A 26735-nucleotide genomic window follows, 5' to 3' on the forward strand; every position below is an offset into this window, starting at 1 on the left:
GCGGGGGAAAGAGAGAGAGGCCTCTGTAGGCCTCTCTCCTTTGGCGGAGGGGTTTCCCTCCCCTCTTTGGCTCTGCTGGAGCCGAGGGAGGGAAAGAAGCCTCGCCTACCGAGGGCAGACTTCTTTCCCTGCCTGAGCTCCGCCAGCAAAAACGGAGCCCAGGCGGGGAAAAAAAAAGCCTCCCTGAGGGGAGGATTCCTTCTCCGCCTGAGCTCCGTCCTTGGTGAGAATGGAGCCCAAACGGAGAAGGAATCCTCCACTCAGCGAGGATTCTTTTCCCCCTGGGCTCCGTTGGCAAAAACGGAGCCCAAGGGGAAAATATAGTCCTACATTTGTCCCGGTTTGGAGGTCCGGACTAATGGCAACCCTATGCGGCAACCACATGCTACGGCCCTGATCTAGCCTTTCCAGGTTGCCGTATGGACGCCAGATGGGCGCCATAACACTACATGCTGTGTGGTGCGGCATGTGGTGTTATGCTGCCCTGGGGCGGAGCCGGGGCATGCATTGTGTAGACACTATGCCCCGACTCCACCTCCAACCCGGCCCAAACTGCAGTCTTCACAGCCCCACAGTAATTCATCCTGGTTTTTAAAAGCTCGTGTACTGTTGACAGTGTAGAAGAATATTAATATCTTACGTTCCAGGACAAACAGGGAAACAGTTGCCCACAGTAATCATTACAACAGCAAATTCAGGTGATAAGAGCTACTAGGATTTAAGACAGAATTTGGCTACTGGGAAGCGAGAGGCTGGTACTGACATGCTTGCAGAAACCTTAACATTTGGAGTAGTCTCAAAAGTATGAAACAATAATACCTCTAAGGGTGCAGTAAACCCATCAAATAGCCCAGTAAAGACAAAGTGTATTTAGGAGTCACAGCATATCTTGAAGATCCATAATTTCATTGATGCAGTGCATGCAAGCCAATGCAACTCAGAACTATTTTATATCACTTATGTTCCTAGCTACTGTGGCCAGTTCATAACCTAGTGGCCAGCTGTCTGGTGACAAGCCTGCTTGTACTCAGCTAGGTTGGTTCTTGGATGGCAAACATATAGTTTACCACAAAAGCCATACTTCAAATGTTACCAGTTTTCTAAGATCTGCTCCTGCAGCATAAATTTGAAAGCCCTGGGTCACTTCTACACCATGATGAAACAGTAGATTAAGAACCGGTGAAGATTATGCAGAGTTCCTGTTATAAAATAAAAATGGGGAAGAAAGAGGAGTGGGATGCTTTGGTTGAAGGTAAGCAACTCTGAAGCCTAAATAGAAGGATTTTATTTAAATGGGAGGATATACTGAACCTCTTTTTTGCAAGTTCCATTAATCTTATAATGCGGAATGCTCTCTACCTGTCTATGTGTTTATTTACAGCTCTCCACCCCTGGAGTGGCATTCTTGTGAAGCCACTGTTGGCAATGATTGGCATACATCATGTTTATGTATAAGGAAAATTCCATTTCCATAGAATTTTCAGATTAAGCTGATATATTCTATTCTGAATCTAAGTTCTGTCCCCCTGGAAGTCTTATTCATTACACCTTTCAGTCATCAGAGGCTTCACCTGTCTCTTTGCAATGTTGGGATTATCTTGGCTGCTACAAGAGCTAAGATATAGTCTTTTAGAAATACAAGAAAAAGAGAAAAAGACAATTGCGGATTTTCAGAGTGCTAAATTCTGTGCTCACTATCAAAATTTTTGTTTAGCTGCTATGATTGGCAGCAGATGACAGTCAAAAGAGTTGACAAAGACTTTGTTTGAGAGAGATTTAATAACAAGATACCTGCAGTAAGTCACAAGAACTCCATCTATGAACCCCTTTGCCCAGCTTTCTTTTCCAGTTGGTGCAGACTTGCATGTAATGACTCTCTCACACACAGACACCTATCAGAAGCAGTTTGCTTCTGAATGTAGTCCCATCTGATGGGTAGTGTTGCACTCATGTCCTGCTTGTGGATTTTCCACAGACAGGTCATTGATAATTGTGTGTTGCATGTGAGCAAAATGCCACACTGGAGAAGTTTATGATGTAATGAAGCATGACTCTTGCAATTTTATCTTAGCCTTAATGGATCATCTTTTCATTAAAGTAGCTATTATGGTGGCATTAATTTAAGTGAGAATGCCATCTATGAAATTATGTCACTTTATTGCAATCCATCATAAGGATAAAGAAGATTAAAATTTAGCTTGAAATTATTACTGACTTCACACCAAGAAGAACACAGTTTTGTCAATGTTTTCAAAACTTTAGATATGAACGAGTACCCATACAAGCATTCATTTTTATTTGATTTGCATTGCTGGGTTTAGTGAAGAGTACAGTCAGTTCTCCCTATTCACAAGTTCTGCATCCACAGATTCAACCATCCATGGCTTGAAAATATTCCAAAAATAAAAATTCCAGAAAGTAAAACTTGATTTTGTCATTTTATATAAGGGACACCATTTTACTACACCACTATATTTAATGGGACTTGAGCATCCACAGATTTTGGTATCTGTGTGAGATCCTAGAACCAAATCCCAGTGGATACCAAAGGCCCACTGTACACATTTCCCATTTACTATGCAGAAGATAAATAATAAGGACATGTAAGCTTTGCCCCAGACCATTGCCAGAGTTTGGAAAGTTGTGGGGCTATAACTTGACAAATCCCCTATCTTAGCACGGGCTAAATTCATTGGAGGATGCTGGGAGATAACCCACCCACCAGCTTTTCCTTGCTAGATTGGATTACATTTGTTAGTACTTTTTAGAAATGAGCATATCAACATTGCCTTCTGGAGAATTTGGGAGAAGAACTCTTCATGAAGCAGACCTCTGCACTGGTTAATTACCTGTAACAACTGGGTACAGTATGTGGAATGATTTTTGTGTTTTAATCTGAAAATAGTGTCCCCTCCCCACTTTTTGTCCTTCCATCTAGGATTTTAAAGATGGATTATTTTCGGACCTGCACCTTGCTCTTTACACTGATATTATCAAGAAGTGTCACATCTGACATGGAGAAGACAAATCCAGATTCAGGCTTTGAAATTTGTATCCTTCTCATTGCCTAGATTTTAGCTTTGAACTTGAGGGGGTATCCATTTTAAGTGTGAGGGTGGATCAGGGAAGAATTGACTTTGTAAAAATGTGTGGAAAAATGCTTTTATACTACCTTTCATTATGTGGTACCAGAGCAGTATACAAAATGTACTAAAAATTCTAATATAATAAAAACAACAGTGTCAGCTTGCAACAGTAAAAGTCAGGCATGCATAAAATATTCAGCTTGCGCCAATGAATAGAAAATAAAATTGCTGAAAATCTCTGAACAAATAAGTTTTCCTCAGAGTAGTGCTTCAGTTGTTGCAGTTTGTCAAGTTCAATTATATTGTGAGTGGGGAGGGATACAGGGTTAGCTTATATTAATGCTGTGATCCATAATGATATACAGTATGTGCTTTCAATGCCTCTTTCCCCTTTCCTTTCCTTTTTCATTAAAAGATTCTAAGGCGGCTTACAGACCGCTATTAAAGTATGCACGGAGTGCGTACTAGGGTTAGGAAGGGGCGGTGCTTCCGCACCGCCTAACCCTAGTACGCGCTCCATGCACACAAAATGGCGGCGGCCGTTCCACACGGCTGCTGCCATGATGGCATCACGAACGCACCACCTCCAAACGAGGCAGCACGGATGTGACGCTATCGCTCCACGCGAGGGTGCTTAACGCGCCCTTTCTGTGGAGCAAGAAGGAGCTCCGAAACGGAGCTCCTTCCTGGTTTGCATCACTGGGCGCAGCTTTTAGACGGCTGCGGCCAGCAACGCAAGGGAGAAAGGGGCCAAGCGGCCCCTTCCTCCTCCTCCCTGCCGCCGCGGGGTGTCCTTGGGGCTTGAAGCCCCAAGGACACCCCTTTCCAGGCTGTGAGGAAGCGGCCTTTTGCCGCTTCCCCGCGGCCCGGAAAGCGGCGGATCGGGGCCTCAGTGGCTGCCGTTCTGGCCACTGAGGCCCCGATACACTGGGGAAAGGCACGCCTACAGGCCGCCCTAAAGGGGCAGTCTGTAACGCGCCATAGTTAATGAAAATGATGCTGTTCCTCCACCCTAGTACATCAATTTTTTTTTTGTATCCCTGAAATGAAGGCTGGGGTACTTTGGATGGGCTGAAAGACAATCTTTACTCCCAGGACATACTACAGGGCACACCAAGCTCAGAAATGACCTTACCCCCAAAGGCCAGGAGTCCCCTTCTGGTTTGTTTCTTAAAATTTTTGTTTGGTGAGGGATGGAGGCTCTCCCTCCTATCGTAATATAAATTTGTTCTCTTTGAGGTTTGCAGGAATGGGAAAATAATACTTCTTTAAGCACAGGCAGCATTGTGGGAAACTCTGAAGGGCCCATGAGCAACAAAAGCAGCCTTTGGGGTCATGCGCACCCTTGGGCTGCATTTTGCCCACTTATATCTTAAAGCTATTCTACATGTAAGTATATTGCTGTGGATTTTCACACATTCACACAAATGCTTAATTATCTCCACTTTCCTATACAAATTCACATCTGTTTTCATTTCCTCTGCCAAAAGTGTGCAGCTATGCAAATCCATGCAAAGTGACATGTTTGATCATTTGTATCCTCACGGATATGCTGATAAAAACCACAAATCCTTTTTCAGCTGAATTTATGGAGTCCCCCTCCCCCACAAAAAGCCCAAATTTTTCCAAATGGCATGTGACCAGTGTTTTTGCAGTGTTTTTAATTGGAATGAGGAGTATTTTAGTCATGTGGACACCTCCCTATTAATGCTTGTGACAGCACTAATGGTATAAACCATGTATCCCGTCCAAGTGTGCTGCTTTACAACTTTAGTTTTATATATTTTCTGCTTAATGCCCAGGATAGCTGCCGCTTTGTTATTGAATCACAATACAGTAATGCTCATCTAACACTGCTTATTTTTAGAAGCATCAGGGTCTAAAAACACTTCCTTGTACATTAAAAAAACAAAACAAAATCTTGCTGGCTATGAGCTGTCTTCTTTGCAGAGCTGTTGTTCTAAGTTAATCATTCTTGTTGCAGCAGACTAACATGGCTACTGCTATAGAAATTATTCCTTTACAAATGTCAGTGCCATTTCTCTTCTCATTCCCCATCATATATATCAAGATAAAATATTGGGACTAGCCTCCAAATACTGTAGCACTTTAAAAAAATCTAGAAAGTACTTAGTATGCTTTGTTTGATCTATTCTGATTTTATTAGAGAATTTCTAATCCTGTCTGTTGGGCAAAAAACCTTTCTGAGAGGGTGGTGTATATTAAATAATATCAATAATGCATGAAAATACCTGAATAAATGAACAGAAGCAGCAAAGAACTAGAATTAACAAGGTTAAAACTGAGCTCTAGAAGGCTGGCTTGACTAAAACATCTGCCTAATCTTAATAAGGAAATAAGGATCTGTACATTGGGATATGTTACAATCACAGGACCATGCCTGTTTGACTTCACTTTTCTCTGTGGTTGCCAGTCCAGAAGAAGAGCAGGTCCTTAATAACCAAACAAACTTATGTGAGAGGAAGCTCTCCTTTGGGTAATTTGGTCTGAAGGCTTCATAGTAAAGATCAAGGTGTCCTACAGAGCCGGCCAAGGCCTCATGTGGACCCTAGGGGCTTCCTAGATGCATCTTGGCCAAAAAATGGCCTCAAATGTCCAGGTGTTCCCCAAGAAGCCTTTGGGGGGCATGGTTGTTTAAAGGCTATATTTCTCACCCTATAGACCTGTTCAAGATCTGGAATAGCTTTTAATCAAAACCAGCAATGGCTACCAATGACCAAAGTGGGTATTTGCTGTTTGCTGAGATTTGTGGATGCAGGTGTGTGTGAGAGATTGACATAGCTTCCTGATCAGTGGTAGCTGCACACTCCAGCTTTCTGGATTCAAGCTTGGCATGGAAACAGCCTAGAAGTCAATATGTTAAGATTGGAGGCTTATTTTTCATATTCCTTAGATTTAATATATATATCCTCATCCTTTGTTTTTTTGTATTTTTGTTCTTATTCTAGTTTAGTGCCTTAGCTGGCAGTTTCCAGCCCTTTTCTTTGTGTAGCAGCATCAACACATTTTGTGGAACACCATATTATAGGCAAACCATTTTAAACATTTTTAGCACAGCTTATGATTGATAGGAGACAAATTTATATATTAAGGCCTATTTAGTTTACCCAATTATCCTGACTGATTCCTGTTTCTGTCAGTAAACATTTTCATGATACTGATTGCATCTGACATTTTACACTTGATATCTTTCACTAAACAAAATGAATGGCTTCAGCATTGTGACCTTTTCCCTTGCTCTGTCTTTGCAATTTATTCATCCATTCATCCACCTCCCATGTAGATTAGGGCTTCACTGATCAAGCATTGCAGCTCTCCACAGATGATGTGTAATACCCTGATGCACCACCAGTGTTTTGTGGATCAGAGGTTGGATACTACTGCCCCAGATCAACAAATGCCTCTGTGAGCTATAGTCTGTCTCTAGCAATTGTTCATTTCTCATGAAATGTGATAACAGTAATTAGCAGAGATCCATCCCCTTGTAATGTTTACTTTGGTTGAATGCAAGTAAACTATGATCCAATATACACTGCAGAAATCATCCAGTTTGAGACTGCTTTAATTGCCCTGGCTCAGTGCTAGGGAATCATGGGAATTGTAGTATACTGTGGCACCAGAGCTCTCTAACAGAGAAGACTAAACGTCTCACAAAACTACAGTTCCAATAATTCCCTAGCATTGAGCCAGGGCAGTAAAAGCAGTGTCAGACTGGATTATTTCTCCAGTGTGTTTTGGATGTATGTGACAAAAAAAGACAAAGACTTGAACATTGTGCTGTGGGCTTTTGATTTGGTTTGTTTGTTGGGGAAGGAAAGAGGGGGAATTGCAGCACGGTTTGGGGTATTCCTATGTGTATAGCACCCTTGACTAAGCCACAGATAAGAAATTGTTTGAAGTGAAACGCAAAGACCAGATGAATGCCCTGAAGAACCTGATTGAACTCAATGATGTGAACCAGCAGTACAAGATCATAGACATCATGCTCAAGGGTCTCTTCAAAGTAAGCCTTACCTAACTGAGCAGAGAATTTTCATCCCTGGATGTTGTTGAATAGTCTTGAAAGGAGTTCTGCAACATGAAGAGAAAGAGTGTATACTTCTGGGTTGGCAACTACTACTATTAGAATCGTAGAATCATAAAGTTGGAAGAGACCACAAGGGTCATCCAGTCCAACCTCCTGCCATGCAGGAACTCTCAATCAAAGCATCCCTTACAGATGGTCATCCATCCTCTGTTTAAAGACCTCCAAGGAAGGAGACTCCGTTATCTGAGATAGTGAAGAATGGGGTCCACTAAAAGCAACCACTCACTTTTGGGCATCTCTACCCTCTGAGTTGGGTTGTTTTGTTTGTTGTTGTTAACTGCCCTCGAGTCGATCTTGACCCATGGCGACCCTGCTGATGAGACATCTCCAAGACCCTCTGGCCTCCTCTGCTCTGCTCAACTCATGCAAACTTGCCAAATGTTTTTGATGATTGCCTGGGCCTTCCAGTACCTTGAATGATCTTGTCAAGTACCTTCTTACCAGTTTCATCTGCACTAAAGTAAAACAAGAATATATACACAAACGCTTTTGTACCAGATCCATAACTATGAATTATCTGTTTCTGGAGAATTTCTCAGGCAGGATCTGAATATTCACAGAGCAGTACAATATTTTTACTTTGCTTTATTTGGGCTGCTGTTAGGCTAAGTTTAAGCAAATGAGGGGGAAGTAAATGGACACAAGATCTGACAAGTGAGTTCCATCTGGCCTACAAAGCCATGGCACCACATGGAAAAGGCAATCACAACTATGTAGAATTACTATTTCTCTATCGATCCCCCCCTGGCAACAAGCTCCTTTTTTATGCTGTGTGATGTGATGGTGTAATGACACTGTTTGTGTAGACACCTGCATGCACGAGTTACTACCAAGACTGCATTGAGCAGCCTTGATCCAGGAATGCCAGTCTTTGTTTCCATTGAATATAGATAAGTATTTTCAAGGACTAGTGTATTTATTTATTAGCACACACATCTGGTGGCAGATCTAGGCTCAAATCCTGTTTTATGTTGGTGGAATGTAAAGCACCAGCAATGTATTTACACAGGACTTCTAGAGGGTGAAGGCTGCTGTTTTTCCTCTAGCTATAGAATGACAGCTGGATGGCACATGGGCACAATGCTGTGACCAATCAGTTACCATTTGTGATGTGGGTGCTGTCTGGCTGCTGTTGTCCAGTCAGAGAAAAATCGTGCAAGGAGATAATGGATACCTCTGTATAATTTCCAAAAAAGTACTTATGCTGGTGTAACCCTTCAATACACTAAGTTACCAAGAATATTCCAGTCCAGTTTTCCAGTAGGAGCACCATCTCCACATTCATTAAAAGTAAAGGTAAAGGTTTCCCCTTTGACAAGATTGTCAAGTTGTGTCCAACTGTAGGGGCAGTGTTCATTTCCGTTATTAAGCCAAGGGAGCCAACATTGTCAGAGATGACTCTGTGGTCATGTAGCCAGTATGACTGCATGGAACACTGTTATCTTCCCAAGTGGTACCTGCTTATCTACTTGCACTTTTACATACTTTTGAACTGTTTGATTGGCAGAAGCTGGGACTAGTGGTGGGAGCTCTTTCCATCTTGACCTGCCAACCTTGTGATCCTCAGAGTCAGCATCTTAATGGCTGATCCACTGCATTCCACATTCATTAAGCTAGGCTTAAAGTAGTTATGTACTTTAAGCAAACCAAAAGAAGAGGTGGGAAGAAGTTGTTCCTAACAATAGAATGTGGAGAAAATACTGTATGCTTTTGGCAGGAAATAGAATAATCTGAAATGATTTTCTGTTATGATATACAGGTTCTTGAAGACTCACGGGCAGTACTTATAGCAGCAGATGTGCCACCAGATGGGCCATTCCCTCAGGATGAGAAGCTAAAGGATGGTGGGAGCTCTTCTCTTCTTCCAATTCCAGTTTCCCCCTCCATCATTCTTTATCTATTAAGTTTGTAACGATGAGGCATTCTGGCACTGCAGCTCTCTTGCCATCTTGGCTACTCTTTCTTAGCCACCCCTGTCATTTCTATTCTTGTGTGTCATCCTTTCTGACATTTGTAAAGGTCCTGAGATGGGAAGAGAGCCAAGTGAGACTGCATAGCATATGGTACGTGAAGCGGAACAGAATCTTATTATTTTGCCTGTGCATATGATAGAAAGTTAACACTTGTAGGGCTGATCAGTATAATTAAATAGGCATATGGGCTCATTGAGACTGATATGTTTTTGTCTTGGTCAGTTAAATGCATCCCATTGGAGTGCAATATCTTTATACAACATGCCTGAATATATAGATCTCTATACAAAGATATAGCTGTGTCAATCTGTAAAATCAGTATGTAGGGAGATCTTGTAGCACCTTTGAGACTAACTGAAAGAAAGAAGTTGGCAGCATGAACTTTCGTAGATTTACCGTAAATCTGCTTCCGCAAATGCATTTGGTCTGCTCTATACAGTTGGCCTTCAATATCCATGGATTCTTTTTCCACTGATTCAAGCATCCACAGCATGAAAATATTCCAAAAAAAGTATAAGTTCCAAATAGCAAACCTTGATTTTGCCATTTTATATAGGGGACATCATTTTACTGTGCCACTATATTTAATGGGACTTGAGCATCCATGGATTTTGGTATCTATGGGGGGCTCTAGAACAAAACCCCAGTGGATAATAAGAATCCACTGTACTGAGTAAAAACAGGCAAATTTATGTCTTAAAAGTTAAAGCCCTTTAGTACATTTCATTCTCTTAAAAATAGCTTTGAAATTTTGAGCTAAAGTATTCCGGTTTCTACAACCACAGCCTCAGGTTTTGTATCTGCATTTAAATGCATGTGTATGTTTTATAGATATTTAATTTTGAGGCTGATTGGTTATTTTTCTAATAACTTTTTAAAATGTCTTGATGAATAAAATGCATCACTCTCCAACCTTTAGAAAAGCAATTATAGCTTTTTTCAAGAGAAAGATACATTCCAGTGATTTTGTTCAATATACTAGTCTCCATCTTGTCACTCTGTGAGGTTATTTTGTGGCCGTGCAAATTTTATACTCTCAGAAGATACTGCTTCTCACCGCCCAGAAAAAGAGCAGCAGTAATATTTCCTCTCACTACCAAAGTTGCTTAGAGACATTATTTTTTTTAGACTGCAGTTCTCAATATCTTCCAGAGCACGAGTCTAAAAAAGTTACTTTACCAAGCTCTATCCTGCTTCCATTACTCAAAATACTATGATAACAGTAGGATGTCTCTTTAAATACCTTTTCTGTGGTACAATTGTTGGCTAAAAGTTGTCACAAATCTCAGGATTTCTTCTTGCTTTAATTTCTAAAAAATAATCCATGGTTCCTTCTTCCTTGAAGGAAGAATGATGTCATGTTAAATTATGTATTCACCTAGTTTTTACAAGGGTTGGTTTGATACCAGTTTGCTTCCTGGAATTATAAAGTTCAGAAGTCTGGATGCAAGCATGTGAATGAATTCCTTTAATGTTTGTCTTTCCAGGTTCTGTGTACACTTGGGATAAAATTTTATTTATTTATTTATTTATTTATTTGAGTACTTATACCCCGCCCTTCAGACTTAAAGGCTATCAGAGCAGCTTACAATTATTATTTTTAATTAGACAGTTCCCTGCCCTCAGGCTTACAATCTCTTTATTTTATAATCACTAACACAGACAAATATACCTACTTTTCTGTCAATAAGCAAAAATCTAGAAAAGTCCTTCCTTTAACCAATGCTGAATACAGAAGAATGATTAAACTGGATTAGATAATGAATAAGCAATTTATAATTACAATTTCAAGTTTGTTCCCAGAGACATAGAGCTGATCATTAACAGTGGCAAACCCAGTAAGAGACTCCCTAACCTTTCCATTGATTATTTCTTTAGCATATTCCCATGTGGTAGAGAACACTGCCTTTTTTGGTGATGTAGTCTTACGGTTTCCCAAGATAGTCCATCATTACTTTGATCGCAACTCCAACTGGCACAACCTAATCCGTTGGGGGATCAGCTTCTGCAATCAGACTGGAGTATTTGACCAAGGTTCCCATTCACAAGTACTAGGACTGGTAAGAAATTGTGGTTGCTTGGGTTTTTTCCTTGTTATTGCTGTACATTGGAGTGGGATGGTAGACAAAACAGGTAAAGTAAAATGAGTTGAGAAAAATAAATACTCTATTAGTAGCCTCCAGTGGTGTCACCAAGGTTGGTGTAGATGCCCATAAAAGGGCTGAGGCGTGGGGTGGTGGACTGCTGCACCCTCCCTTCTGCTACCTCATTCCCTTGCCATCTTCTATGGAGCGTCATTCCCCCACACTGGATGACAACAGGGAATGCCACTGCACAGTGAAACTTACACATCTGCCAGGTGAGCAAGAAATGGTGTCATCTCCCTTAAACAAAAAGGCACTGCGCCCCCCAGCAGCAACTATGGAGGGCTCATTTAGGGTCTGGCAAAACTGCTGGATGAGTGAGAAATGGAGATGACACTCTTTCTTGCTCGACCAGCAGCCATGCCAGTCCCACTGGGCAGGGGCGTCCCTGCTTCTGGCATCACCCGGTTTGGAAGACAAGGCTTCTGGGGGTGGGGAGCTTGGCCCCCCTTTGGGGTCTCCCCACCTTAATCATAAGGAGCATGATGTGACAGCATGGGGGGAGGGCCCAACCAGATGTCACCCCTCTTCTGGGGTGTCACTCGGTGCAGACCACACTTCCCACACCCCCTAGTGACTCCACTGCCACCAGGTGTCCCACCTCACCCCATGTACACCCCCATCTGGGGTGTCAGCCAGTGCAGTTTACACAGTCCATACACCCCTAGTGATGACAATAGTTGCCTCAAATATTTCAGAATACCTATATGCAATGGCATCACTAGGGGGTGCGTGGACTGTTCCGGGTGACACCCCGGGGGGGGGTGTCACCAGCTGAGGTGGTATGCCCAAAAGGACTGGCATGACTACTGGGCAAGCAAGAAAGGGTGCTCCGGAGGCCATAGTGGCTATTCAATAGCGACGGCAGCTGGGGGGATGGAGGAGCCTTTGGAGTCCTGTGTGGCAGGAGCCATGTGGGACTTGGAAGGCTTGAAGGGCTGCAGTGGTCTGGCCAGGCAGGGAGAAGAGCAAGACAGTTTGCCCCCCTGCCAAGGTGCCAACCACCTTAGGGATGTTGCTGTGTATATGAAAAACACTAGAGGAGGAACAAGAAAGAAATCTATATGTAGATGTTAATGTAAAATAGTTATGTATATGTACATCTCATTATAAAGGTATTCATTGGGAAATTTTGATTAATCATCACTTTCCAGACTGGGTTTGATTTTTGCAGAAATTATAAAATTGTATACTTCTGTCATTGACATACTTGACAGATGTACACAAGGGTTCTATGTAGGTTTACTACAGGGAAAAGCTTTCCTTGTGGGACTTGTGGTATAGCATGTCTATGCACTTGTGTCAAGTGTGTTCTTTTGGTTTAGTATAACTGTTTGTTCCAAGCTACGCAATATCTATCTGCAGCCTCTGCTTCTTGGATTATCTATAAAGGTGTAGTGTAAATTGTAGGATCAGCAACACAGTCCATAAGGGCTTGCAACATTTCTTGCAGCATGATATGCTTACTTTTGGGGGTAGTTTTTTGAGGAGGTATTTCTGTAAAGTGCCAAATGATGCAGGTGGGGAACTCCGACAGGGACAAGCCTGAAAGTCAAGGCATTTGTAGGCAACAGGGAGAGAAGTTTATGGATATAACAATTAGGTTGATCTTCACTATTTTGCTTTGCATTGCAGATGGCACAAGAGCTGGGAATTAGTGAAAGATCTCCAGACTACCGGAATCCCTTTAAAACAGATAATTCTGAAGTAAGATACTAAAGTTATGACTCTGCCCTATTCATTTCCCCCTTATTCTGTCTGCTAGTTGGCAGTTTGCTTGAGAATGCAAAAGAAAAGAAAAGAGATCAGGCAGCATTATGTAATACAGTGGGCCCTTAGAGGTTTCAGGACCTCCTGTACTAAAATCTGTGGATGCTGACATCCCATTAAATACAGTGGCATAGTAAAATGGTGTCCCTTGTACAAAATGGCAAAATCAAAGTTTGTTTTTTTAATTTATATATTTTTGAATATTTTCATGCCATGGATGGTTTGATCTGTGGATAAAGAATTGGTGGGTATAGAGGGCCTAGTGTAATGTTGTTTCACAAATATCAATAGGGCTGTTTTCTTTCCACCTGCTCCTTAGGTTCAGATCAGGGGACATCTCCCTGGCTGATGACTCTGTGTTGCCAGTCAGATACATGCTAATTTTCTTATTTAGTTGGTAGTACAGATAGCTGCCTCCAAAGGGGAACATGCAAAGGGAACTAGTACAGCTGCAACCTAAACCAGCTCTTTTTCAGAAACAGGCCTATGTATGTGACTGCATATTCAGCTTAGGCTGAATCTACACTGCAGAAATAATGCAGTTTGACACCATTTTAACGGCTATGGCTCACTGCTATGAAATCCTGGGGTTTGTAGTCTGTTATGGCACCAGAGCTTTCTGACAGAGAGGCTTAATATTGCAGAAAACTACAAATTCCAGAATTCCATAGCATTAAGCCATTGCAGATAAAGCTATGTCAAACTGCATTATTTCTGCAGTGCAGATTCAGCCCGAGAGATACAGGATTATTTTACTTGGCGTATCCCAGTTCAGGATTCTTTCAGATGGGCCAATAGTTCCAGTAAATGTTGGTCTATTTATTTTCTGTATTTCATGCCTTGTAATGGTTGTTAAATCTTGACTGTCATTAAATATCATAAACTTTTTACAAAGGCCAGATTTACTGGTGATTTTTACACTACACGATCATGCCCCTGGTTTATAGAAGCAACATAGTAGAATCCATGAAGCATATTCTTTTGTTTTATAGATCCTACAAATAGGTTTGACAATATATGTTTAATCCATTATTGGCTAACCTGCCAAGATGAGTGGCCCGATTTTTATGTTAAAGTCTTATTAGAAAATAAGAAACTTGGTCATTGCCAAGTTTTTGTCTGAGGCATGTCAGGATTAGAGAACAGTTAACTTCTGTATTAGTGAAAGATTTCTAAAATAAGTACACCCTGTATGGTCTGACTATTTTTTTGGAGCTGTCCTCCCAAATGGTCATTCTGTTTTTAATTTATCTTGCATGTTGTTAATTTAATTTCTATTTGTTGAGTCTATGGACTGTAATAAAGAACTGTCTGTCCCCTTCAACCCCTCCATGAATGCAACATCTCCCCTTTGCTCCTGCCCCAGTATCCACTTTTGCTGTCTTGCAGATTTAATTTTTTTTTTAAAAAAATATTAGTCATAGTTCTAGAGTGCTATACTGTGATAACACTATAACTGTAAAAGGTAGGATGGGGGAGAAGAAAATTTCAGTTTAGTAATCAGAAACATAATGCGGGAAGGAAAGTCACAGCAAAACCGCTATGGCAAAAGCCACACTGCCTTCCAACACTTCATCAGTAGCACTGCCCAGAAGTACAGGAGAAACTGAAACAATGGATACAGACATGGGAATTTACCCCTGCCTGTGTCAGAAACTTCTGGGACATTAAAAAACCACACACAAAACCTTTAAAAAGTCATGCCCCCAAATTTTCAAGAAATAGACTGGAACAAGAGATATGTCATATGGATAGTGTTAAAAATCCTAATATAGGTGCAGTTCTCACCAATCCCAAGGCTTTGGGCCAGTCTTGGGGAGCCCTTAGTTGCTTTTGGTACTCAGTGGATGTTGCAAGTTGCCTTTTGGCAGAGGGAAGTAATGTGTTTATCTTCCTGTGTTAGATAATTACACAAACCCATCTGATAGCAAGGAAAATTGAGAGCAGCATTATAGATGCCTTCCCCTGAGCTAGGTTCTGGTTTTGCATCTCTTGAAGGTCATTGAAATTACAGAGTTATCAAACTAATATAAATTAAAGGCAGAAGCGTAGCTGGCCAGCTGTCTATGAGATTTGTTTGAAGAAATGTAATTACTTGCCCTCTCAGTACTCACATGGCTGAGCTCATCCTGTCACTGTCAGTTCTTCCCCAGTGCAGACACATTCCAGAAAGCTCTCCGGGAAGAAGAGAAGCGAAGGAAGAAAGAGGAGAAACGGAAGGAAATCCGCAAGGGGCCTCGTATCTCCCGCTCACAGTCTGAGTTGTAATGTTGCTGCCACCTGCCCAGTCTCTGTGACTTGTGCTGGTGTTAGCTGAAGCAGCTGGAAAAGAACATCCCAGTCCCTTGGTGACCTCAGGAAAATGCTAGGATGTTGAAGTTTTGTTTGGTCAAGTTTGGGAGATTTTATTTCTTCTTTCAACAGGATATTGTCACCTATCAGATTGAGCTGCAAGAAATGGCCAAATGGAGATGGGAGTTTTTGAGCACACATTTCCTTGTGGGGAGACTTTTCTGAGTACCTGGAATGTACAGAGTTTATCAGAGATCATTCTTCATGTCTCTGTGTCTTTTTTGATTTATGTGACTTTGCCAGTTAGTAATCTGAAGAGTGCTTGTTGGGAGGGAAAAGGAGGAAGGGAATTTTTCTGGTACATGCCACTTCTACAGCTGATAACACAACATTCTTCTATGCAGTTAAGAAGTTAATTTGACATGGAGGCTACATGGTGGTTTTTTTCCAGATAGCAAAATTACATTGAGTGAGCTACATGTTCTATTAAAAATGCACATTTTTAGGGAATACTTCCTCATACAATATTTTAAAACTGTCATACTTTTGAATGCCCTAGGATACATCAAAGAGATGTTGTTTGAAAGTGTCACTACAGCTGAAAGCCCTTCTTGGTTAAATTAAATCCTTTTGTTGTCAAAGTGTTCCCTCTTGTCACAAGGTTATCAAATGATTTTATTCCTAAAAAGGAACAAAAGTCTAATTTTGGTCTGGGAAGATGGTCAGCAAGGGTGTGAAGCATGAGATGTGTATTCATTTGAACAAGAAGAAAAAGGCACTGAGGTACACTAATTTTGGCCTATGAATCCTTATGAGCTGGTTTCGTAGGTATTGTCTCTTGGTGCAGCTCCTGATTGTCATAATTTTTGTCAAAAACAGTATTGTCAGCACTGCACAATGAGTAATTACAAAAGTGTTATGGGATTAGAGATCTCACTCCTTTTACTACAACCAAGTGGCCTCATCTGTTTTCTCAGTGGGAGAGCTTGAAAGTATTGGTTATGTAGATTGTCATGTAATTTTTTTTGGAGCCTGCTGTCTAGTGATGAAAGATTGGAGCAACTTTGCCTGTGGCTGCTGATCTTTTACTTTCTACTACAATTCCTTTTCTGCTTCTCACTTCCTAGTAGCTTTGATATGTTGGTGGTGACCTTTATTTTGAAATGTTGGGAGGATGAGATACCAGATTTGCCATTGTTCTGATACTTTTGGGGGGGGAAGCAGACAATTTGACAGTGATTTTGTTCTCTATCATTTCTTTTCTTATCATTATACTAAAAAAAACCCTAGGAGTTGTGTGCTCCTCATGTGATCAGTGAAGTTTTGAGGACCTCTTCTTACTAGTCTACTACCTTATTGCTCCAGAGGAACAAGCTAACTTTCTTCTTGACCTTTCAACCATTTCATACAAGCTTGGGCCTGGAGCTCAGATTCCAACTCTACTATTGGCTTTATATTAGAGAATGACATTGGTGGCAGTACAGCCAATGCTCTCTTTCCAACTCTTATTTCTCCACTGGTGAGCTGAATTGTGGATTCATACATCAATAAATGGGCACACTCTGGGCATTTGGCCCAAAACTGTGACACTGCTTTGGCACACTGGTTAGCTTTTGTTCAGGAGTGGGATTGATTCATGCCAGCAGAACTCTCTGAATTGAGATAACTGGAACATTACACTTCCCAATCCTATATGACCACTTGCTGTGCTAGCACTCAGCACATGTGTTCTTTCTGTCAAGACTAGTTTTGGATAAAGGTTTATTTTCAGGCCTTGAATGAATTGCACAGCTCTACATGGTAGCTTGCTCTTGCCAATGGAAGATTATTTTATAGAGAAGGAGAGTATTTCTGTGGATGCTGCAGTTTTGATGTGGTACCTTCAGGCTGTTTTACAAGGCTAAAGATGGAGTTTACTTTTATTTTCTAAACAGAAAGCAGGTTATGCTTTGTTTGTTTTTTGGATATGTATTTAAACTGGAATTTGATTTTGCGGTTCTTGAATAAAACTGAACATTTTAAAAAAGCTTGAGAACTTGTCGCTTAATTTATGAGCAATTTGACTGTGTCTTGGAAAAACATTCAAGAAATGGCTTTTGGGCTTGTCTGGCATTTTGGTATGGTAAAGACGAAAAAGTCACATTCTTCTGTATCTGGACACTAGACATGACTAATTCCTCCCATAGTAGTTCATATTATATTTGTATTTCACTTTTCTGATTCTTCTAGTTCATATTTGGAATATGTGGAGTCATCCAAATGCTGTTCCCCTTTCTTCACTCTTTCTGTTTTGGACAATGCTTCCTTCTCCCTTTTGCAGAGGATTGCACCCAGAGGAAGGCTAGCTGGCTAAGGGAGAAACAGTTTATTTCAATAAACATTCAGAAAAAAGAAAGAAAAAAGATCTCGAGCAGTCATTCAAGGGTACTGTAAAAGTCTTGCAATAGAAGATTTTAAAACTCTCATGGAACTTTACCTTTATTTCTATTACAGTATTTGTGTTTCTTCTTCGTGGTCTCTGCGAATCATACAAATGGGTTGTACTGCGCCTGTGCAAACTTTTGTGTTGTTATATTGTGCTAGCTAGGTCAATCCTTTCTAGATATTTTAGTCACGACACAGATAAATGTCAAATTGGGTAAATTTCCCTTATTAGCAGTTATAATCAATAGGAAATGCAGTCTGTGTTTCTGATTTGTGTTTCTGACTTTCGATTTCTTCCTGTTTCTGGTGTTCTCTTTCTAGTTCATTACTACTTTAATATACCTGAGGCTTATGGAACTATTTAGCTATGCCTTCCCTTACAAGAACTGGCTTTGCTCCTCACAGTTAAGTAAGCAGTGAGGAGCATATCCAATTGAGTATTGCCATCATCAGAAAACACAAAATATCATATGAAAATATATAAACAAACCAAAATATTATAGGAATATGGCATATTGGAGATTAAATTTTACATGTTTTGATGACCAGTAATCAATTGTGCATAAACATTAATTGCGCTTAATGTTCATATTATAAGCCTCTGAATTATCATTCCCCAATTAACTTACTATATTGTGTTCTCCTGTAAAACTGAGGGAATAGGTCCAAGAAGGAGCAGGAAAAACAAAACAAAAGCCCCCCCCCCAAAAAAAAACCTCCATTCAATGGTGCTTGGCTAAAGGTTGCCAACAACACCTCTTCTTGAAGCTCACCTGACAGTGTTATAGAAGAATGTTACTGCTATCATTTTTAATACTTTCTTAAACGTCTTGCTATCTTTTGTAAAATCATTTCAAAGTACGGCATTATTTAGCTGAATAAAAAAATGGCAGGGGAAAAAGCTATAGAGTTGCAAAACAACATGTTATCCATGTTTATCCTGGAAATTTAATGCTGGCTTAGCTCCTGAAAAACAGGCAAATCCCTCTTATCAGTGCTGAGGAGATGGAAAAGTTATGTGCATTTTCACAGTGATATGTCTTATGTTATTTTCAGTAACTTTAGAGGAACTCACAGTCATGGAGTTATGTTGATAGTACATCAATAGTGTAGGTTTTGTTTTTACACCAAAGAAACCCATTTAGCCTTTGCCTTGGACAATAAGTTTCATGTCATTCTGATAGGCAAAAATAAACAACAAAAAGAGACAGTTTCAGTAACCAATGTCTCATAAATGTTCTCTTACAACTTAAGGAAAAATTCGATCCTTAGTAACTGGAAGAAAGACTTAGGCAAGCACAGAGCAGACTCTACAAAATATATCTTGTTCAAAGTGCTCCATTTCTCAAGGGGTTGGAAAGCAACTGGTGAGTCACTTGCACAACAGATGTGGAAGTGGGTGATGTAGGGAAATGAAACATTGGTGTGATGTGAGATGATTTTCAAGGAGAACCCAGAATCCCTCTTTCCTCACCCACAGTAGTTGTGCACAATGAGTAACGCAGTTGTGAATACTGAGCCAAGCTCCCCTGTCAAAATACCTAGTCAATATAGGCCTTGGATAGTGTGTCTGGATTCACATCTGTAAAGCGTATTGTAGAAACTTTTCACAGTGAGCTCTCTATAGATAGATCTTGTAGTACCTTTGAGACTAACTTGATGTGCTGTCACTTCTACATCAAGTTAGTCTCAAAGGTGCTAAAAGATCTCTCTACATACTGATTCTACAGGCTAACGGCTATATCTTTGAATTCTCTCTCTATAGATCAAACATCTATGCAGTAAAGTTATGTTTGCTGAAACTATATACACTTAGAAAGAAATGTTCAATGTGTGCAATGCCCCATGACGTTTTCAATACATCAATGTAGAAAAACTTGATGTTGCTCCTTTTATTTGTGTTAACAGCTCTTTGGAAGAGCAACTCTAGTGGAGTACTCATGAATGTTTGAGGGCTTCATCTTTAGCTGTGTGTTAAATGGGAGATTAAGATTTTTTTAATGGGGTGGGGAAGATAAAGGAACACTATTGTGTTTTCCCATTGTTCCTCTTTTCCTTGTTGCCAGCTGCCTTTGCGTCGATTTTGACCCATGGCAACCCCATGAATGAGACCTCCAAGTTCCGCTATCCTCAGTAGCCCTGCTCATTTCCAGCAGACTCATGACCATGTCTTCCCAGATTGAGTCTATCCATCTAGAGTGCTTTCTTCATCTTTTCCTACTGCCCTCCACCATACCAAGCAATATTGTCTTTTCTAGTGAGTGCTGTTTTCTCATTATATGGCCAAAATATGGCACTCTCGGTTTAGTCATCCTGGCTTCTAGGGAGAGAGCTGGATTGATTTGCTCTGAGACCCATTTATTTGTCTTTTTAGCAGTCCATGCAGCACCACATTTCAAATGAGTTGATTTTCTTCCAATCAGCTTTCTTTACTGTCCAGATTTCAAGCAACCCAGAGATGGGGAATATGGTGGCTTGTACCATCCTAATTTTAGTATTCAGTGATGTATCTTTACATTTTAGATTCTTGTCTAGTTCCTTCGTAGGTGCCTTTCCAAGCCCTAATCTTCTTCCAATTTCATGACTGCAGTCTCCATTCTGATTAATGATTGAGCTAAGGTATGAAAAATTGAACTATTTTGATGTCTTCATCATCTACTTCAAAGTTATATAAATCCTCTGTGATCATTATTTTTGTTTTTAATGTTCAGCTGTAGACCTGCCTTTGCACTTTCTTCCTTGGCTTTCTTTATTAATCGTTCTATCTTGCTGGTATTTGTGCTTTCTATTTGTTCTAAAAAAGCTGTAGAGTCTTTTGGCACTTCAACAACTGACAAATGTTATTATGGCATACCCTTTCCTGGGTGCATGAATCATTATTCCAAATTGGCACGTGTGTTGTCCTCTCCATGAACAGGTATTTAGACAGAAATTGTAAACAGTGGGGCCAAATACTTATCAAATGTGCAGTGTGTGACTGTGAACTGTCAGTAAATGGTCCATCCTTATAGGAAGCAAGTACATCAACTCCTACCTGAAACTGTCAAGTGCAAACATTCTGGCTACACCATCATACTAGCTGCTAGATTTCTTTTTTCCTTCTCTTCTTCTCCTTTCCTGCTTGAAGAGTTTTGGAGAACCTGAAAGACTTGGGAACTAAAACCCACCGAGTGCACCACCTGAATTTATAGGTGGGCCCTTGGGGTTAGGGGCACAGGACCTCTGTGAAAGTGGGGGGAAAAGTAAATAAAAACCCAAAACAGAACATTTTTTAAACCTGAGAGAACAGCTCTCCAGGAATCTCTAGGTCTTCCAGTAGAACTGTGTGGCCAACACTTGCCAGAAGTGCATTGAAGGACCTGCAAATGTTTAGAGAAGTGTTGTGTCTAGCAATCTCCAGGTCTTCCAATGTGACTCTGCGGTCAAGAGTCATGCTGAAGGACCTGTACATTCCTAGAGGGGACATATTTATCCATTCTGAATAATCAAAGCCCCAAAAATCAAAGCTGCAAATGTGGAGGGGTGATAGTCATTTTCTGATAAAGGATAACTGGAAAAATTGCTTTTTGGCAAGGAGATGCCACTGGTCATAATAAATGGTAGTACACACAGACATACTGTTATGCACCCCTGCATAATTTTGGGGTCCTCATCTTTCGATATCTCATATTTGGAGAGAGCATGTTCCTGGGAAATCGATGACCTTTCAGGAACACTAAAAAAGGTTACCAGAAAAGAAGGAATCACTTCCCATAGGCATGTAGATATCCAAATAAACAAAGCCATCAAATCTAAAGCGCTTCATCCTTCCCCCAAATATTCTGCATTTCCTCTTGAAACCTGAGGATTTCTTTGCATTGAGGCTCTCTTGCCTCGAGCTGGTTTTAAGTATAAACATACCTTCAGAACATAACCGCTAAACACACAGCTCACATACATGCCTGCATGTTCTATGTCATCTCCGACCTCCCAGTCTGAGCTACTTTGGCCTTCCACGGTTTTCTTTTTGGACAGGTAAATATAACCTCATTAAAGGTAAGGTTTTCCCTTGACCTGAATCCCTAGTCATAACCGACTGTAGAGGGCGATGCTCAAGTTAATGAGGCAGTGTTGTCCAAAGACGACTCCGGTGGTCATGTGGCCAGCATGGCTACACTGAATGCAATTACTTTCCCACCAAAGTGGTACCTGTTTCTCTACTTGCATTTGCATGCTTTCGAACTGCTACGTTGACAGAAGCTGGGACTAGTGCTGGGAGCTCACCCCATCATGTGGTGTTTGGCTCTTGAACTGCCAACCTTTTGATCTTACAATAGTCAGAATTGGCATCTTAACCACTAAGCCACTGCATCCCATAACCCATCACCTCATTGGAACCCCTAAAACTCTGCTATCTCCTATCTTTATTTTTATTTTGGTTAGCTTTGGTTATTCTATGCTTGTGTCTTTGGATTGCTATGTTGTGTGTGTTTATATGCACTCTCCATACAGTAGGGCCTTGGTATCCACTGGGATTTGGTTCCAGGACCCCCCATGGATACCAAAATTTTTGGATGCTCAAGTCTTATAAAATACAATGGGATAGTAAACTGGTTTCCTTATATAAAATGGGAAAATCAAGGTTTGTTTTTGGGATCTATCTATCTACCTATCTATCTAATATTTTCAAGCCATGAATGCTTTAATCCGTGGATAAAAAAACCATGGATAAGGAGGGCTGACTGTTTTTTTAAAGTATTTTTATTTGTTTTATAACAACAATATAAAACAAACAATTAATATGTAAGTAATAAATGGCCTTGGAGGACTATATAGAAACTTGCATAATAGCTATCTTTTGTGGAGTAATAGCAGTAACAAAGTCCTAAAGACATCATTCAGATTTGCTAGTTGATGGAGTTGGGGCCTGACTGTATTTTCTAAATAAAGGTTCCTTATGTGAAGTTGAAGGCTTTCTCTGAAGATGCTGGCAAAACATCAAGGGTAAACTCTTCCCGAACATGGCCACATAGCCCAAAACCCCCACAAAGAACTAAAGATTCCTTAATTCACCATGAACCTGGAGTCCTCCCAGTTAGTACTGGTATATATTGGTGGTCCCCAGTCCAAAGGCTACCCAAGCCTTTTTCAAAGCTAATTTCCCCAGTATTTGAAGTATTGCTGACAGCTGATGGGAACCCCCCTTCCTTCCTACTTGTTCTTTGGGTAACAAGACACACTTACCTATCTGGAGGATAGATAAAATCCTCAAATGCAAAGATGTGCCAGTAAATACCAAAATCAGAAATGTCCACCTCATTTCTGATTTCTGTCCATGGTTGTGAAACCTAGACAGTGAAGAAAGTTGACAGGAAGAAAATCAACTCATTAGAAAAGTGCTGGCAGAGACTTCTAGGGATACCACAGAAAGCTAAAAGAGGCAAATGACTAACACAAGAGCAAGACAAATCTGAGCGCTCATTAGAAACTAAGATTACCTGAATACTTTGTCATACTTTGCACATAACATGAGACGATATGACTCACTGGAAAAGATGATAATGCTTGATAAAGTGGTGGGAGGGCAGGAGGAAAAAGAGGGAGGTGGCACTACATACAGGTGGGGTGATCCAGTCAGGCAAGAGTTGAACTGGACAGCTGATAACTGGCTTTGGGAGACTCATAGTTCTGCACTGCAGAAATAAGCCAATTTGGTACCACTTCAACTGCCATGGCTGAGTTCTAAGGGATACTGAGAACTGTAGTTTTGTGAGATATTTGGTCTTCTCTGTCAGAGAACTCTGGCACCACTACATACAAATCCCATGATAGGATGTAGCCGTGGTAGTTAAAGTGGCATCAACCTGGATTATTTCTGCAGCACGGATGCAGCCGATGTGACCTTGTCTCAGTCTGACAGAGAATGCTAAATGTCACACAAAACTACAAATCCCAGAATTCCATACCGTCAAGCCATGGCAGTTATAGTGGTGACAAGCCGGATTATTTCTGCAGTGCAGATGCAGCTGGAGCTGGCTGTCTCATTAGGTTTGCATCCACACTGTAGAAATAATTTGGTTTGACACGGCTTTAACTGCCAAGGCTCAAGGCTGTGGAATTCTGGAAATTGCAGTTTGTTGTAGCCCCAGAGCTCTCTTTGGATGGAGAAGGCTAAATGTCTCACAAAAGTGTTGTTCCCAGAATTCCCTAGCATAGAGTCAGGGCAGTTAGAGCAGTCTTGAACTGAGTTATTTCTGCAGTGTGGATGCAGCCAAAGTTGAGCATCACACAAAATTACACTTCCCAGGATCCCATAGCATCAAGACACAGCAGTTGAATTGGTGTCAATCTGGATTATTTCTGTAATACAGACGCAGCTGGCCTTGTCTCTCTGAATGTCACACAAAACTACAATTCCCAGAACTCCATAGAATTGAGCCACTTAAAGTGATGTCAAAATGGATTATTTTTGAAGTGCGGATGCAGCTTTGATGGCACAGAATAACAATACTTCCATCCAAGCTTCTGAGTTTTGTGACTTCAAGATTTTGTGACATTTTGACTCCTGCTGCCCAATTTTAGGCATTGTATGCGCACTTCAAAAATAATCAGGTTTTGGTCCCATTTTAACTTCCATTGTTCAAGACTATGGAATTCTGGGAAGTGTAGTTTTGTGTGACATTTAGCCTCCTCTGTCAGGAGTTTATCAGACAAGGAAAATTGGAAGTATAATCCAATGGCAATCCGAATGCAATCATGGGGTTTAATGTTGTTGCGGGATAGACTACCACACGCAATTTCGGGCAATGGCAAGCTATTTTTGAGCAATGGGAAGCCAGTTCAAACACAATGTGCATTCACGTAAATTCGCTGAACTAGCAAGTTCACATGAATGTGTTCTGGCCCCACTTTCTTTTCATTCGCATTGAGAGAAATTCCTCCCGTGTGATAAACTCCTGAGAGAGACAAGGCCAACCTAGCTGCATCCACACTGCAGGAATAATCCAGTTTGACACCATTTTAACTGCCATGGCTCAGTGCTACTGAATTCTGGGAAGTTAGTTTTGTGTAACATTTCGCCTTCTCTGTCAGAGACAAGGCCACCTAGGCTCCATCCGGGCTGCAGAAATAAATCCAGGTTGACACCACTTTAACCACTGTGGCTCCTTCCTATGGAACCATGGGACTTGTATATACTCCTCTTCCCAGAATTCCATAGCCTTGAGCCATGGCGGCTAAAGTGGTATCAACCCGGATTATGTCTGCAGTGCGGCTGCCACTTTGGTGATTATTTTAATGTTTTAAATGTTATTATTTTATATATATATATATATATATATATTATAATATATCATAATATTATATTATATAATAACATATATTATTATATATTGTTATTATTATTGTGGGGATAATTATGTGTTTGAGGGAGGGAGGGGATAATGGGGATTACTTTGTATTGTATGGATTATTGTAAGCCGCCTAGATCCTGATGGAGAGGCGGGATATTCTTATTTATTGTTATTTATTGGGAGGCCAGAGATTTCTTCCTCAGGAATGATGACGCAATCAAGTCCCTTTCCAATGCCCTTATGAATAAGTAATGACCTCAACCGCCCCTTCCTCATGCATATGCAAATCACACCGGCACGGAGGGGGGAGTGGCCACACATCCCCAAAAGCCAAGCTGCTGATCGGTGACGCGCCATCACCCCACGAGCCGCTCCGCCCGCTGATTGGCCGAAGGAGACCTGGTCTCATTGACAACAAGGCCGAGTGCGCACGCGCGGAGCGGAGGGCGGGTGTGTGAGAGAGAAACATGGGTGGCGCGCGCGGCAGGTGGAAAGGGGGCGGAGCCACAGGAGGGCTGATTCTAAGATGGCGGTCGCCGCTGAGACAGGGAAAGGCGATAGCATGAGCTGAAGCCGCCTCGCCGCCTGTTTGGCTGGAAAGGGTTAAGGCCTCCGAGGCTGAGTGGCTCGGCGATGGAGAGCGGCGAGCTGAGCAGCATGGAGACCATGGAGACCCTGACGGAGCTCGGGGACGAGCTGACGCTGGGCGATATCGACGGTGAGTGAGCGCCTTGAGCAACTGGGCTCTTTAAGGGATTGTGGACTTCAGCTCCCAGCATCCCAGACTATTGGCCAACACGACTGAGGCTTCTGGGAGCTGAAGTCCAGAAGCCCTTAAAGGGCACAGTTTGGGGGCCTCTGTTTTAAAGTCCACTGGTCCCCATACTGTGCTCTTTTAAAGGATTGTGGACTCCAGCTCCCAGAATCCCAGGCTGTTGGCCAACGTGGCCGAGGCTTCTGGGAACTGAAGTCCAAAATCTCTTAACTAAAGTTGCACACTTTGGGGAGTGCTGCTATAGACAGAGAAGGCAGAATGTCTCACAAAACTACAGTCCCCAGGATTCTCTAGCATTGAGCCCTGTGTCTGGCATCTGATCAGGGCTAGGGAAGTAGGCTGTGCTACTAATTTCTGTCTTTCGGTTAGCCTCAAAGGTGCCCCAAGATCCCTTTGCGCACTCTCCTCCATCCATCTGAGGAAGTAGGCTCAAGTCTAGGGAAGTTCATGCTACCAATGTCTGCCTTTGCGCACTCTCCTCCACGTCCTGCATCTGAGGAAGGAGGCTCAGACCTACTCACGCTACCCATTTCTGCCTTTCTGTTAGTGCCATAGCTGCTCCAGGAGCCCTTTGCATACTTTCCTTCAACCCACGCATCTGAGGAAATGGGTTCAAGACTGCGAAAACTCATGCTGCCAATGTCTATCTTTCCTTTAGTCCCAGAAGTGCTTCAAGATTCCTTTGCATAGTAACTCACACCGTGCTTCTGAGAAAGGATGGTCAAGTCTACTCCTGCTACCAATTTCTGTCTTTCAGTTAGTCACAAAGCTGTTGTAAGATGCCTTTACTAACATGGCAGTGTCTTTGAATTCTCCTCCCTGTAGGCTGTGG

At 41.5% G+C, this 26735-nt stretch overlaps 2 protein-coding genes across 5 annotated transcripts in view; both read left to right on the forward strand.

The window, feature by feature from the left end:
* Window positions 1–17399, forward strand: part of CCDC134 (coiled-coil domain containing 134) — a 36581-nt gene extending 19182 nt beyond the window's left edge. For 2 of the 4 annotated variants that reach the window (XM_042467780.1, XM_042467779.1), the window contains exons 2-7: window positions 2939–3051; window positions 6989–7110; window positions 8954–9038; window positions 11046–11227; window positions 12947–13018; window positions 15224–17399. In XM_042467780.1, the coding sequence (XP_042323714.1) occupies window positions 2949–3051; window positions 6989–7110; window positions 8954–9038; window positions 11046–11227; window positions 12947–13018; window positions 15224–15349 (690 nt within the window). In that variant the 5' untranslated portion in view covers window positions 2939–2948 and the 3' untranslated portion in view covers window positions 15350–17399. Of the gene's footprint in view, window positions 1–427; window positions 1253–2938; window positions 3052–6988; window positions 7111–8953; window positions 9039–11045; window positions 11228–12946; window positions 13019–15223 lie in introns of those variants that run through there. The other 2 variants (XM_042467778.1, XM_042467781.1) reach the window with 2 other exon arrangements.
* Window positions 17400–25598: 8199 nt separating this feature from the next.
* SREBF2 (sterol regulatory element binding transcription factor 2) overlaps window positions 25599–26735 on the forward strand; it is a 38620-nt gene continuing 37483 nt past the window's right edge. The window contains exon 1 of the mRNA XM_042467748.1: window positions 25599–25846. Coding sequence (XP_042323682.1) covers window positions 25762–25846 — 85 coding nt within the window. The 5' untranslated portion in view covers window positions 25599–25761. The remainder of the gene's footprint in view (window positions 25847–26735) is intronic.

Source organism: Sceloporus undulatus, chromosome 5 (genome assembly GCF_019175285.1).
Source record: "Sceloporus undulatus isolate JIND9_A2432 ecotype Alabama chromosome 5, SceUnd_v1.1, whole genome shotgun sequence".
In the NCBI taxonomy this organism is placed as follows: domain Eukaryota; kingdom Metazoa; phylum Chordata; class Lepidosauria; order Squamata; family Phrynosomatidae; genus Sceloporus; species Sceloporus undulatus.